The sequence below is a fragment of the Macadamia integrifolia genome, chromosome 2, assembly GCF_013358625.1.
Source record: "Macadamia integrifolia cultivar HAES 741 chromosome 2, SCU_Mint_v3, whole genome shotgun sequence".
NCBI classification, from domain to species: Eukaryota; Viridiplantae; Streptophyta; class Magnoliopsida; order Proteales; family Proteaceae; genus Macadamia; species Macadamia integrifolia.
In genome coordinates this window covers 18,036,478-18,052,516 of record NC_056558.1, presented here as the reverse complement: position 1 = coordinate 18,052,516, position 16,039 = coordinate 18,036,478, and the positions used below count along the sequence as shown (strand labels likewise).

Below are 16,039 nucleotides of genomic sequence, written 5' to 3'. Positions count from 1 at the left end.
TAAAATCGCCTGAATGAAAATAATTTTATGGATATCAAAACAAAAAATTATTTTACCGGACTTTTGGTTTTTAGCAATGTTTTAACATGATAGAATTTATAAAATTTTCATAATTGAGAAAAACTTCAGCATTTAAAAGTTGAAAATCGCCCCTATAACCAAAATCCAATTTTTCTTCTTGGACTGGGGGGTTGACTTTTTATCCTTTTGGAATTTGATTTTTAAACTATTTTTATTGGATTCAAATGGGGGGTATTTGCTTATTTATGAATAATTTCTTAAGTAAATGAAATAACAAATATAAAAAGCATTTACTTAAATGATATTTGGCATAAATAAGTGCCAAAACACAAGGCGGTATGCAGTGCAATAAGGCGAATGTCACCTAGGCCCTAGGCAAACCGCTTGGACGCCTAGGCGACGCCTTGACAACTATGGACTTGCTCCTTATAATATTGTGTCTGCTCTAAATTTTGGTATTGTCACATTATATAGTGTAGAAGTCCCTTTCATCCTTTTTTTCGGGGCATCCAGAAAATATTTCATTGAGGATGAGTGTAATCATAACAGTGGGGCATATGTTTGATAAAATTATTATTATTATTTTTTTTTTCACTATATGAAAGGGGAAGTATATAAAAGATGACAAACAGGTTATCCAGATTTGAGACAACATAAGCAAGAATTAGTCTGGGAAAAGGTCTTCCCGATTTTTATTTGCACATATGGACAAATGATCCCAATACCACTTCTCTTTGCTACGACTTCCATTTTTTCTTTTTTCAATTCAGTGAAGAGGAAGCAGTTTGCAGGGTAGCACGAAAAACTAATAGACTGTTTTTCTTTTGGTTTTCTGTGGACCCAGAATCTTACGAGAGTGAATACTTTTTGTATGGGAGAACTGCGATCAATTTGTAAATTTTAAATGGGTGAAGGAGATTCAGTTGTCTGGAAGTAGTAAAGTAGTTATGGTTGGGTTTTTGTACAGGGGCTCCCCTGAGGACTGTTTCTGATTGTACAGCAACTTGTTTAGTGTGGACAGGTTGCTCTTCTTTGTCATTGATCAATACAACTTTACTTTAGGGGGAAAAAGAAAAAATTGTCTGCACAGAACTGTTGAAGGATATCCCCTGGCCCAATTAGCCAGTAAGGAAAAATCAGACAGAATGAACCATCAGACGCCATGATTTAGATTTCACGATAAGAAAATGAACCTTCCATTTCCAGCTTCTCTCACTCTGACGATGCTTGTGGACTAAAAAGATTCTATTAAACCCAAAGGGATAATGGATTGAGTTAACACACAATTCACTGATATTTCTATTACCGACTTTAAAGGTCTACAGTCCACACTGATGTAGATAAGTCACTTGGGCTTATTTTATTACAAATAAGCCTTAGGTTGTGTTATGTATGTGTTGGGCCTTTGATCCCATGGGTTTTCTTTGAAATGGGCCACTTTAATGGGCCTAAAATATGGGTAGAAGGTAGGAAAACGGGATTTTATTCATTAGTTAATTAGTTGCTATTTAATTCAATAAAGGCACATTAGGCTATTAGTTGGTTGTAAAGTCCTATATGGACTATTAGTTAATTAGTCCTACTCCATGTTGGAGTCATAAAGTCAAGTCCTAGTCCTATTTTGAATCCCTAGTTGTACCAGGAGTGTCTAGTCCTATTAGGAAACTAGCTCCTAGAGTCCTAGTATTAGTATGATTGTAAACTTCCCCTCTATAAATAGAGAGGCATATGTCCCATTATTGGGGAGATTTGAATAAAATAAAGTTTGCATTTATGGAAAAAAAAAAAGAATAATAAAACAGATAGGGGGTTGAGAAGGATGAAAGAGAATAAAGGAAGTGGCTATCTCAGCCTGAGCTTCTCACCCACAGCTATCTCAGCTGCTCTAAGCAAAATAGAGAGAGATCGATCTCCTCTCTCTCTCTTCTGTACTCTGTTCAGCTAGGTCTTCAATCAGGGTATTCTAGGCCTCATAAGGGTCCCACGATCCTTACCTAATCATTGTTGGAAGCATTCAGTTGCTGTTCTTGAAGGTTCTTCTTAGTTTTCTCTCCTAGGTCATAAAATCAATAAAGCTTGTAACTTCACAACCAGCCGTCAGAATCCTCTCAACTTTGAGGGTTTTTGTACCCTCTCTAGGGACTATTTATGCCCAAGAGTGCAACTCAATCGGACTCCTACAGCCCTGGCCGCACCTCTCTGTCTCCAGCTCTATAACAGGTCTTTCTCTCTCCTATCGGATTGGGTTTTGGGCTGGTTTTGCTCCTATATGGGTATTGTATCCTTGGGGGTTTATTTGACGGTATTATTTCTTTGTTTCTTGCTCCTATTTGTATTGTTTGGGGTTATAAACTGCAGAGTTAGTTACTTGTAATCTACTCCTGCATTACATAAGCCAGAAAAAAGCAATTTACACATAGCCCTCTAGTATCTCCAGAAGTTTACTGAATTCATACTTAAAATAATAAAATTTCGATAGCATTTTTGTGATGTATATCCTATGGTTTTCTTGTCTCATGTAAACATTTTCCGTGCCAAAAGGATGTTTGATTCAGTCCCTTTGGGGTGGGGACCTCCTAAAACAAACAGAAACTCTACATTTCTACTTCCACCTTCTCTTATTATCACAATTTAAACCAGTTTTCTTTTTGAAATTTCTTCTTATTCTAATGGAAATTTCTAAAATAAAACCCCTCACGAAAAGAATCATATAAGGAAAAAAAAGATTGTCTAATCTCCATATCTTTCAAACCTTCAGACACCCTTCTTTCTTACTTTTTCCCATCACAGTTGCTGAAGAATGTAAATTGTACAGCTATTGTAAGACAGAGGGAAATGGGGTTGAACATTTTACCCACCTTACTTGACCCTCATTTGGAGGCTAAGGGCAAAGCTTTCATACCATCTAAGCTAGGCAAGAAGGGTTGTTAGAACAAACACCAACAAATAAGAAGAAAAACAAACACAGATTCACCAAGACAGATTTAACGAGGTTCACACACTGATGTGGTGTGCTATGTCCTAGGGCGAAGAAGAAGATGATTCACTATGCTGGAAGAAAAGTTACAATGGCGATCTCTCTAAAGAACACCCAAATTCGGGAACAAAAACTCGCCCAGAAACCCTAACACGAAAAACCCCAAATTTCACATGCTCCATGTTCAACAAGATGATAGTACATATATATACTCCTCCAAGTTAGGTCGATCATCGGGTCGCGGTCGGTCGAGGTCAATCTTCGACGACCATCACAAATCTCAGGGGGAAAAAAACCATTCAGGTGGCCACCAAAATATGTCGGAGCGGATAAATCTTCGAAACGGGTCAAGAATTCGAGACAAACATAACAAGGGTAGTGGTAAGGACTTTATAATTTGCTTTTCTTCCCTTCTCTATATTTATTTATGCGAACACCCAAGCTATTTTTTTCAAAAAAAAAAAATTCATTTGCCTTCTTTATTCCTCTAACCCCCCCTCCCCACGGCGCCCCAATCAGGAGGGGAATAAAGTGTTTTCCATTTATTTGAGAACTCCTACATATCCCTCTCACCCCAATTTATAGATTAAAAGGCATGGCTGTAGTTAAAATACAGGTGGAGACCAGGCCTTGATCCCAATGGTTGGGGCAACTTTGATATACTCCTTGTTCCTGCAACAGGCATGGAATCCATCATCTACGTACCGCTAATAATCTCATTAAACAGTTAAGCTAATGAACAAATTCCAGCAATACAATGCAATTCCAGCAATACAATGCAATTCCAAACCTCAATCCCTATAACTTCATGTCTTAAAGCTTTCCCTATCTTGATCTTTTTCAGCATTTCCTCCAGTTCAATTGATCGAAATAATTGAATGTGGTTTAAAGGACACATCTCCCGCCACAATTTCACTGCTTGGCACCAATCCCCAATTGTCTTGCTACCCAATCTCTCCTGATCTCTTGGCACATCCAGGTCCCTTCCTCTTGCTATCTTTGCTAGAATGGCACTGAAGATGTTAACCATCTATTTTTCTCCTGCCCTTTCACCTCCTCGGTCTGGAAGAAGGTTCTTAGTCGCTACTGGCCATCGAGAAAAAAAGTGTTCCCTCTGAGTAGAGAATGGATCTCGATTGATATGACTTATGCTGGTTCATCTATTTGTGACACTATTGGAAAGCTTGCCTTCTGCACCACCATCAACCAGATCTAGATGGAGAGTAATCTTCATAGATGGACCTCCAACTCTCATTCTTTTGACAACATTTGAAATGCCATCTATTTTGATGTCTCTTCCAATATAGCTTCTCAGTGCTCCCACCCTGTCAGAAATACCCCAAGACACAGGCTTATTGTTGTATCCTAGGGCCTCCCCACTACCATTTCTCCTCCTTCCCCCCCCCTTAGCTTCCCTTTGACCCTTTTGGTATGTTGCCTTTGTGCTTAGTTTAGCCCCCCTTCCAGGTTTGTTCCTTCTAGGTTTGCTCCATCCCCCCCCCATTTTCATCCCCATGTATATTCTTTCTCCTCTTCGTAATGAATTCATTTATTCATCCAATAATAATAATAATAATAATTGAATGTGCTGATAAAAAGCCAAAATTCATAAGATTAACTTACAGATAAAGTATAGGTGCAAGTTGGGTGGGCCGGCGAGGTTCAGAGCCCAGTGCCAACCTGAGGTTACCTATGCCTATACCCAAGCCCAAGCCCAAGCCCAAGCCCAAGCCCAAGCCCAAGCCCAGTCCTGCTGACCTAAAGCTGGGTCAAGGCCAGAATAACCCTAAGTCCCTAAAACAGCTTCTCCAGCCCCCCCCCCAATCCAGCCCAGCCTGAATTTATTACCCTAAAACGTATAAATATTTTTCAGAAGAGGAATTCAAAATTAGGTACATCTGTACAACCTAATACCTTGTGTAAATCTTGTGGGCTAGGATTTCCAAACCCTAGCCTGGTCATGGAATGAAAATCCCATCCTAAAAAAATCAGTTGGGCCAAGCTTGAACCTGGGTTTTTCGAGCTCAAGTTGCACCACAGGAACAAAGGAGGTCTGCAGAGCATCATATGATGCAATAATACAATTACCCAGCCATCCAAACAACATATGAAATAACAAAATTAACTTGTTTCTGTTAAGATAATGCAACTATCTTAGTTTTCAACTCTGGTTAGGCTTAAACAGAATGCTACCCAAATATTAAAATCAAGTAAACAGAAGAGCTATAGTAATGTCTCTTGTAAAAGAAAGGAGGTACCCACGATACCTGGAAGGCTTGAATTTTTTGCGGCACAAGTGAGTCCTCAGTATGACCAAGACCAAGTTGGCCATTTTGATTTCTCCCCCAACTTAAAAAAAAAAAAAAAAAAAAAAAAAAAAAAAAAAAAAAAAAAGACGACAACAACAACAAATAGAAGAAATCAGTGCATAAAGCATGCTATAAAAAGTCCTTCAAATATCGAAAGAGATAAATATATAATCACACTGAAGAATCAAAAACAGAGAAAGTTACAAGACAGTTCAAATGCAAATATGCAGATCTCGAATAGCAATTAAACCTTTCATCCAATATCAGATTTACAAATGACACAGAATGGAAACCAAATAATTACAAGACAAGAATATTTGGACTAATAAAATCCAATTCAAATGAGAATAACAGATAATGCAATCACCCAAATTTCAGATAAAAAAAATCTAGCATTTGACTCTCCACAAAAAAGGAAGTGATATGTAAGACCACCTCCTCCTCCTTCAGGATAGGATCGTCGTTGGTCCTTTCACTTGCTTTTTTACCAGGTCCGATAGGTCGGTCACCAGTAGCCGCTCCGCTATGGAGCTACATGTAAACTTCCACATCGAGACTTTTCAACTATTTCTTACTTGACTTATTGATGAAGCTGTTATTGGAAACAGGACCTGTAACATCCACTTAGAGTAGTTTAGAGAGTCGAGTGACTAACTCTCGGGTGAGAGGCAGGAATAGGACGGTCTTCAGAGTAGCTTACGTGTATGTAGTAGCCCTTTCCTAGTAGCTTAGAAATATAGACAAAGCTACATAAACAATTCTAACAATATTTTTCTTTTTCTTTTTTTCACTATAAATCTATCTTGCCCACCCATAAGAAGGAAAAAGATGCGACACTGAAGCATTATATTAGTACTCCTTTTCCCCTTTCTGGACCCCAGTAAGCTGCTTTTAAAATTTTTTTGATAAATAATAAATCAACAATTTTCTGGTACCTAAGCCACATACTCCAGCAACAGAAAATCTTCTTTAAATTTTCTCAGTTTAATATTACCATGGTTAAACACATATCTTATCTAAAGACCGTTTATTCTACAATATTATCCTCTAATAGGGATTTCTATAACCTAACATATTCCTCATGGTTGAACAACTAAACATCCAATACAGAAAACCTAGTAGTAGGAAATTTTACTGCATGTCATTATCTTAATAGTGCAATGCTCAAAAATCCATACTCTTCATCCACACCAGGAAAAGAAAACATGTTTATGACAATGAACCACAGCAAGGTGAGGAAAATATGGCAGCGAGAAATAGTAACACCAATAATTATGGTAAGGCATAATCACCCTATCTTTTATAATAGACAAACACTTCACCTCAGATTTAATGCTAACAATAATTTTCCAAACTCAGGAAAAGAAAAACAGAGGCAGGAGCAAGTAAAGTATTTTTGGAGTAAAACAAAGGCAGCAGTAGTTCAAACTAAGAAAAGTGAATAAAACCAGATGCAAAAAACTGCAAACATAGAAGGGGGAAAAAGTGAAAATTTGCAATAACTAAAGTTGTATCTCTCGTCTCAATGAAATTTTTGGAAATTTGCAATAACCAAAGTTGTAACTCCCAACTTTGTGAGAATTTTATTAAAGATCTAACAAATATGTACCTCTGAACGGCCTATGAGTATTTATAAACTAGGAACCATGATACTAATCCTCTTCATCTAGTATTCCTATCATGTATGTAATCAATAATCTCCGACTATTAACACCAAAAAATTTTCTCATAATGGTGGGATACTGGGATGTCGTACACTGTTGATTTTCTAATTTACATTAACTGACAGGTTTTGGCATCCAGAACCACTTGCAGTCTCTTAGCTGCAGCAGCAAGACAAAAAATAAAACACCAGGGAACAGACCTACGTCTTCTGATTTACAGGGGAAAATGGCATGTGAATGTGTTAGCGAAAACTATTACCAAAATAAAACCATGAAACACTTGACAGTATCTTCTCACTTGATGGTTCAGATATTTTAATAAAAAGAAGTTTAGATACACCAATAAAATTCCACCAAACATGACTAAATTAAGCAAAGTTCTGAAACCAGGCCAGGCAACTGACTTGTACAGGTGGCCAGGTGGTGGGTCAATCAGTTCAAACAGTTGGATTGGATGGGCCAGATTCAGATCAGCTTTGAATTTTAAGATGCAAGAGTGTTAGTAATGTAGAACTAGGATTGGCAAGGCCAACCTAATCCCAAATTGCAGAACACTTATCAAAGAACAACCAGTATCCAAAGTAGAACAGCAACACAAAGCAACTCAGGATTAAAAAGGGAAACCAAGTCTGTAACAGCCAACCGATTACAGGACTGTTAAGAATTTGTGAACAGAACAAACAATAGATAATAGGGCCTTAACAGGGACTGTAAGAGGACAAATCCAGCTGATAGTATGATCCAACACCCAAAGAAACCAACAGAAATCAAAGTAGGTCTATTGATTTCAAATCTGGACAGAATAGGTCAATAGAAGACAAAATTGGGGAGATTTCTAATATCTCCCAATTGGTTGGTCAGAATTGGACCAGGTTTGGATCGAAGGTAGTACTAGGTGGGAGGGAGGTTCGATCCAATTTTCAGCCATAGAGGATGGCTGAAAGTGTTTCAGGCAGCAGGGGATCAAATAGGAAACTAAGAAGATTCCCTGCGCAGAATTGTAGAAGAAGATGGAATCAATTACCTGTAGATGGTTGTAGCAGTAGTAGATTATTGACTAATTGAGAGGAGAAGAAGATAAGCAAAGGAAGAGGACCTCTCGGGCTTCCCACCTCAAAGAGTCAATTGGATCAAACACCAATTCCATCAATCTTGACAACTCTTCATGGAGAAGACAACTGCTGCAGCCATTAATTTGTTTATGAAGATCGTTTCAGATTTAGGAGCCTCCCTCTTCTTTATTTATAATGTTGATTGGTGGAGCGAATTATAAAATAGAAGGTTGCTTAAAGGAAATATTTAATTTAGTCTCCTAATAAAACTAACTGAATTAGAAACTAGCTATAAAAGGAAACTAACTACTAAAGACTTGACTTAACTAATGATTTGACTCCTAAGAAAACAAATATAACTTAAATTAAACTCAACTAAAAAGGAAACAAACTAGCAATCCCGTATACAACCTTAAAGCCCCTCTTTTAGGCCCATAAAAGTGGCCTAGTACACTCAAAACACATAGGATCAAAGGCCCAACATGTATGGAACCCAACCCTAGGCTTATTCCAAATAAAACAAGTCTATTTTGGTGATCAATTTGCATCAGTTAGATTAATATAAACAAAATATTAAAAAGAGACAATATAAAGCACAATTGAGTCATAGCATTGGTAAGTGGTAAAACAAAAAGGTTGAAGTGTTTCAAGGTTTGAATCTTGCACGAAATGTAGTTTAGCAAAATTTTTCATTACTTCTGATATAATGTGTGCAACAGCTGAACCATCCAGGTTATTGGTCCAACCGTCCAGGTTGAATGGATTGTTGACCAAGTCAATGGTTTTGGGAGGAAGAAACAAGTTAGAGGTGATCACCCATTTAAGTGGCTGGGTGGCGTGGGTCAACTGGTTCAACAGGCAAGGTCAAACCAGGTGTCAGAACACTTAAGTATTCTACTCACCAATCAGTATCCAAACAAGAATAGATACAACAAATGCACAAAGACACCAAATTCCCAAAATAAGATCAAGTGATCATGCTCAATGGTACACAAACGGTTATATTGAATGCTAAAGCAAAATTGTTTATATATAGCATATAATCCAAGGAGAAGTAGCAGTCCAACACTTTTGAGGTGAACCACACTACCCTAGAGGCAATGAACAAGACGCAAGTAACTGCAAAATCAAGGAATCAATCTTCGCTCACCTAAAGAGCAAGAAAAGGGAAAGGGAAAGGGAAAGGGAAAGGGAAAGGGAAAGGGAGAGGGCAGGGAGGAATGTGAACATAAATAATCACCAACCTCTGGACCTCGCCTTCCATAGTGACTGCCAAGCAATGGCTATCCCCACAAGCAATTTGCTTTATCCTCAAACCATGTAGAGCTTTGATTGGTTGAGGAGTAAACACGTCACTGGAGTTACCATGACCCAATCTTCCAAAATCACCCCTACAAATTACAAAATGGAAACAACTATCAGATACTTGTAGAAGAACAACTTGCAACCGACAACAGTGATGTTCTACACATTCCCAAACACACACACAAATTTTTCTCTTCATTTCAAAAAACTATATTTTAACACCCAATGACTCTCTAAACATACACACACTAATACATATTCAAATAAAACTTATCTTTTCTTCTTGTTATTTTTGCCACTTCTAACAAAAAGAAAAAACTTGATCTCTGGCATTCACAGAACTGTACCACCATTTTACAGTGCCCACCCAGAATGTGATGTTCAATAGATGAATCACTGAGATAACCTGATTTTCTAAGGTTTGGGCTATTCTAGATCGGGGTCCAACTTCCAAGTAGAGACAGTCCAACTGGACTACTCCAGGTAGGCAGGGCAGGGACGCAAGGTCCAGCTAGGGTTCTAAAATATTGATTATGGTAATACTTATATGTAGGAAATTTCTTCTCATAGTGTCACATAAGGATCAAGTTTTGGTGTTTGGACACGAGTTTTAAGTGAGTAGCTTGATAAAAAATAGTCAATTGCTCTTCACTATGGGTGTGCCACCCCATAGGTTCAGTAGGTATATTATAAGTGTCTGGTCTTTGGGAACTGGGAAGCATAGTAAGCAGGCTGTTTTAGGTAAACAGAAGTCAATTGCATCCAAAAATTTCTCCCTTGTTTTAATCCCCTATTGATTTAATATTTTTTCTTCATTAATAAAGACGAAAAAACATTAAAAAGGAGAAAAGATGAAGTACTTAAACAAGAAAGAAAGAGGTAAGCAGGAAAAGAGGGGTAGAATAACAAAAAATATATATGAATAAAAAAGGGAAAGCAGGGTATAAAACGGTGGTGGCCAAATCTGAGGTCCAACTCAAAACATGTTCATTGTGGCCAGGTTTTGATCCTCATAACAGGTCAGTTTTATAATGTGTATTCGATCATGGTTAGGTCATCCTGATCTTACTAGGAGCTGGGGTTGGATTTAGATCCTGGAAAAGTTGGGCACATGAAAGTTTTGTGCACAAAGGGTCAACACAAAAATCCAAATCCAGACCAAAAAAATCCGTACATAAAACCAATTGGATAGCATGTCAGATGTGGTTCCAAAGACGACTGGCAATCAACATTCATATCTGGATTTGGATCTATCAAGATCTTACTCATTTTATGTCCGGAGTGTAAGTTCATTTCTACACAGAAGAGAGCTCCTAGCTATAGAGGAACAATTTACAAGAAGATCTGCAAGCCTTTTCAGCTGACAGGGTTCATATAGCCAACTAAGTCGTTGTTATAAGGCTTAGTGAGTTCAATTGGGTTGAGTTGTATCCATGAGCAGCCCTATCAGCCAACATATTAGCATCTCCAAACACAATGCACAGCTATAAGACGATCTCCATGGTCTTCCCCTTCCCACTACCCAGAAAAGAGTACTGGAAGAGCTGCATGTTGTTGCTATTAGAGTATGCTACAGTTTTCTAGCAAAGTCCAGAGGCCTTATAAGGAGCTCTAAATATTGTGAGGAAAAGTTGTGTTTTATTATAGGAAGACTTTGGTCTAATGCAAGAGAAGAAGAGATTCTTTAAACGAGGGGAACAGTCCTAGTCACCAAGGTTCGAAATCTCGTTTCGTTTCGGTGCTTTGGTGGGTTCAGAAACTGAAGTTTCGTTTCGTTTAGGCGAAATTTCGGCAGAAATGGTGTATTATTTTTTTTATTTCGGTTGACTGTTTCGGTGGTCAAATGGCCATATTTTGACCTGAAACTTGGTGAGTAACTTATTTTAAGGATAATAAACATGCTTAGAACATAAAAATGCAAAAAATATTAGGACATGACATTGTTTTAGAGTTGCACCTTTGTTTGGCAGCAACCGGTGAACTGTTCTGAAAATTTTACCTGGTTTTGGAGAAAAAACTTTACCTTTGCTAAGCTTTGAATGTGTAGATCTTGTAGGAGTCCAATGGAAGTCAAAATGTGTGATGATGTGGCTAATTAGAGGCTTGTTGGAGACTTGGAGTGTTTTTCCTTCAAAATATGCAACTGGAACCGAAACCACCGAGATAGGCGAGAGAGAGTCGAAATTTCGACCGAGATATGGTATTTATAACACATGGAATGTACCAAGACAGGCGAGATACCGAAACGATACCGAAATTTTGAACAAATGTTATTTCGGGCCTTATTTCATTTCGGCCAAAAAAAAAACACTAAAATTCCGAAATTTTGGTGAGATTTAGAACCATGCTAGTCACACAAATTTTTCTTTTTCTTTTTATATATATATATATATATATTTTCCCCTTTTTTGGATGTAGATCATAGATTTTTATTGATAAAAAGAAGGCTAATAATACAACAGCCAAGCTGGAAAAAGCAAGCCTAAGGAACAACAGAAGGAGGACATATTCCTCACCCTACCACCAAACAGGCCTAGAAAGAAAAGGCAAGGAACTAAGGAAGCCTACCGAAAAAACAGTCTCAAAGGGGCAATGATGAGCAAATTTGTGGCTGGGCAACACGTCATTTAGCTAGATCATCACAGTTTCATTACTCTTTTCCTCCAGAGTGTTCCAAACTCTAATTAGGATTTGAATCCTTTTTCTTGTTACCACGGGTTTTCTGCTAAAAAATTATTGCAAAATAACACAGATATCTAGTAGTTAGATCACCCTGAGCAACCCTATTGTTTCTAAGTTCTACTCCCAAATTCATTGATGGATGCACAGGAAGAGAGAATATAATGCCAAAGATTAATATAGGGGATGATACAAGAGGACAGCAGTTATGCTCTCTTAATTGTGATTGACACAAATTTAATGGTAATACTCTCACATTACAATATCTAAACCCTGATGTCCAGGTGGTAGAGGTGGGGTGGTGGAGGAGAGAAAAGCACCATAATTTTATATATATAATTTTATACATCAAATATCACAAGTCAAGTTAGAACATCGTGAAGCAAACTTAAAATGATTTGAACATGTTATTTTCAATTGCAAGACAATCATCTTCAACAGATAATTTTCAAATGAGTAAACTCTTGCCGCATATCCATATCTTCACTCATGCAGTTCACAGTCACCATTGTTGGATCATGTGCTGGTACTGAGACTGTAATCATTGGAGCTTTGTCTCAGTTTGAAAGAAAAGTTTCTTAACAACTACTTTTAGTTTTACTCCTTTCTTATATCCTTAATGGTAGCTGAATAATTAAGTCTTCTTCTTCCTGTTCATGATGGTACCAGAACTTTTCCAGCAAAGTGCTTCATAATATTAGTTCAACCTTTTTGATGAAATGTTAAGACCCTTCAACCCCATATCAGAATAAAATGCATCCATCCATACATGATCCAAGAAGAACAAAACATCTCAGAAAATAATCAAGCAAATATCATACTTAACAATAAAAGCAAAATGAAGCGTCACTTGCATTGCAACATAAACCAAGGAGCAAACTGGAAAGATTCATTCTACCAATATATTCTAGAAGTTCTTTGTTGAATTTTTAATAGATCTGGGACAAAAATGGTATTTATCAGAAAAAGAACTGCTTTTGTGTGTTTTTTATTCACATGGCAGACACAATAAATAATCTTTCAACATTACAGACTTTGAAAACAATATTTCAAGTAAGAACTTTGCTTCCTAGGTAAGAAAGTTAATGGAAAAGAAAAAGGAAATATATAAAATGCTGATGGAGTACAGTTATGTGTATGCATAGTAATGATACACCGATACACATAGTAAAAAGAAAATGGGACAACTCATTTTGCCCACTGGTTCTAAAAGGAAAATTACCAATAACATAGTTAACAGTTAAAGAACACACCATCCCCAACTATACACTTGCATCTGAGCTTCTGAGTATGCAGTTGTATGATCAGCTCCACATGTAACTGAGACAATTTCATGGCCATCTAATGCACTCATTTGTGTGGGGGAAAGTCGATCTTCAGCATCTCCATGGCCTAACTGTCCATCTTCTCCTCGTCCCCAAGAGCAAACAACATAGCCAGCTGTAATTCATTGACACATTATGTCAATTTTCTTTGTAGATGCCATCAATTATATGCAGTTACTAAGGGGAAGTTGGAAAATGCTTGTCCCATAAACCAAATTGCATTTATACAAAAAGAAAATAAGAAAAAGGAATGGAAACCACTATTTGTAATAAGGGAAAAGGCTGGGTATGCCGCCGGTATACCCAGATCTGCGTCTATCTCTCTCCTCATTCCCTTGGAAAAGTCCCCTATGCCCGTCCCATCCCAGCCCTCCCATTGGTTGAGCCACTAGCTCCAGGAAATCCGGCGGCATACCTAACCTCCTACCTTGTAATAAAGTCGGTAACAAGTTCACAATACAAGGCATAGATTTCATATTTGTAGGCAATGATAACAGAAGGATCCGTCAAGTTAAACACATCTTATGATAAAAAAAAAAAAAAAAAAAAAAAAAAAAAAAAAAAAACCATGGAATGGATTGTCTTTTACAGGTCAGAACTGAAAACGAATAATTTGCTTCTCTCACATAAACCTCAGAAAGAACAAGAGATCAGCTTTTCAACAAATCAGGGTCAGTAACAATCTTTTTACCAAAGAAACTATTAGTTTCCTTCATGTGGAAACAAAATGTGATAAAGGTCAGGACTGAGAAATTAAGTGTTGCCATAGCCAAATCAGACTGGAAAATTATATAATGGTATTTGAACTGTGACATTGCTAACACCAATCCACATTTTCCTTAAAAACTTACAAGAATTAATGAAAAAAAGTTAAGACATGTAGAATATTAGTACATTCAGAATCCCTGGTAAACCTCATATGACATTGGTTCCTAATAGAGCACAAATAATGGTTCCCTTCCTCCCCGTACATTTTTATGGAAAGAAAACATTATGAGCTCAAATTATATGACCATGTTGTTGGCACAGGATTGTCATGTATATAATCAAACTCATAAATTTCTCGATATCGCACATACTTAATCAAGCCTATAAATCATTCAATTACTCTTGGAAAACAGCCTCTCCTGCTTAGCATGGGTTAAGGCTGCGTACATTTGCCCCTCCCAGACCCAGCAGTAGCGGGAGCCTCGTGCACTGGGTTGCTCATAAATTAATCAATTGCTGAGATATGGTCATCCTGATTTCTTTCATGTTTTCCTGTCTCTTTGTATTAATCATTTGTTCTCCTTTATCTTTCACATATTAAAACTACGTTTTTTCTTTTAATCCCATTATCATTTTTTTATGGATACTCTGTATCAAAAAATTCAAATGTCACACAAAATTGATGGTGATTCTCCATGTAAATAATCAGTATACGCCTTCAAAAGAAAGATTCGTGTTTCCACAACACTCTCCATTAAGGCATTAACATTCAAGCTGGCGACCATCATCCACTGAGAAAACAAAACGAACACAACAAACTAGTTTTATTGTTTTAATTGACATAGTAGGATTTGATAGGATAAATGATTCCAGATCATGAAAAATGACACACTAAAAACTTGCAACATTCCCACCGAAAATTCAAACCCAGGGTTCAGATTGTTTAGGTAAAGATTGGAACTTGTCTATTTTTATAACAAAAAAATTAACAATAATTTAATTAAAAAGAGAGCTAGAAGAGACGGGAAAAGGTACAATCCTCAGCCAAAATTTTCTCTGGAAGATCTTTATCAGCCACTTCACTTCATGGAAATTTAAAGAGTAAGAAACACCTGACTGAATTTTTTTCACCATTTGAGTGACCAAATATACATACTTTCTCCTCAAATAGCTAATGTATTCATAGTCACGGGGTGAGGGCAGATCCATGTATCCTAGGAAAGAGTTTCAACATACACAACTCAAGCTCCAGTAAACCTACTACTATCCCCATAAGTCCCTACTTATACCAGTCACAGTACCCTGGAAAAATTGAGTTCAATCACAAAGAATATTCAGAAATAAATGTTTAAGATCCAATTGATATCAAGAAACCTATCCCACATCATATCATAAAAATGATAATCCATCCACAAATTGAAGTGCCACCGCTAGGGAGGAGGAAGGGAGGCAGAGGGGAGGGGGGAGAGAGAAAGAAGAAGAAGAAACAAGAGTGGGGAGAACAGGAGAGGAGAAACCTAAGTCAAACAGAAGAACCAGTCACAATGATTTCTCCTTCCATAATCAGTCTTTATGTTATTGTTAGATTAAAACTCAACTCAACCCACTACGATTCACCCCAACTATTAGGGTCAACTATAGAAATCCAATTCAGACATTCTACTCTACTGATAATATCTTTAATTAATGTTAATAATTTCTTTTTTATTTATTCATTTTATTAATATTACCATATTTTAGTACTCAGACTATGATATCCATGTGACCCAAAAAAAAAAAAATGATTATGATATCCATAGCGTAATTAACACTGCCGGGTCAACTGGATCAACCCAATAGTCTAACAAATTGGCATTACTCCATACTCACTGGCCATTACAACCTCTTGAGCCTTTCTTGTAAGTGTTTACTTGTAAGCCTTGGACATAAAGAAGTTAGCATCCAGTGCATTTACAGGTAAGCTTCTTTTTTTCTTTTTTCTTTTTCTTTTTTTTTTTTT

At 37.1% G+C, this 16,039-nt stretch overlaps 1 protein-coding gene across 1 annotated transcript in view; it reads right to left on the bottom strand.

Moving 5' to 3' along the window:
- Positions 1–16,039, bottom strand: part of LOC122089861 (ultraviolet-B receptor UVR8-like) — a gene marked incomplete in the record, with an annotated part of 32,142 nt that overhangs the window by 11,725 nt on the left and 4,378 nt on the right. The window contains 3 exon segments of the mRNA XM_042659601.1: positions 5,266–5,347; positions 9,268–9,414; positions 13,261–13,447. Of these exon segments, the coding sequence (XP_042515535.1) occupies positions 5,266–5,347; positions 9,268–9,414; positions 13,261–13,447 (416 nt within the window).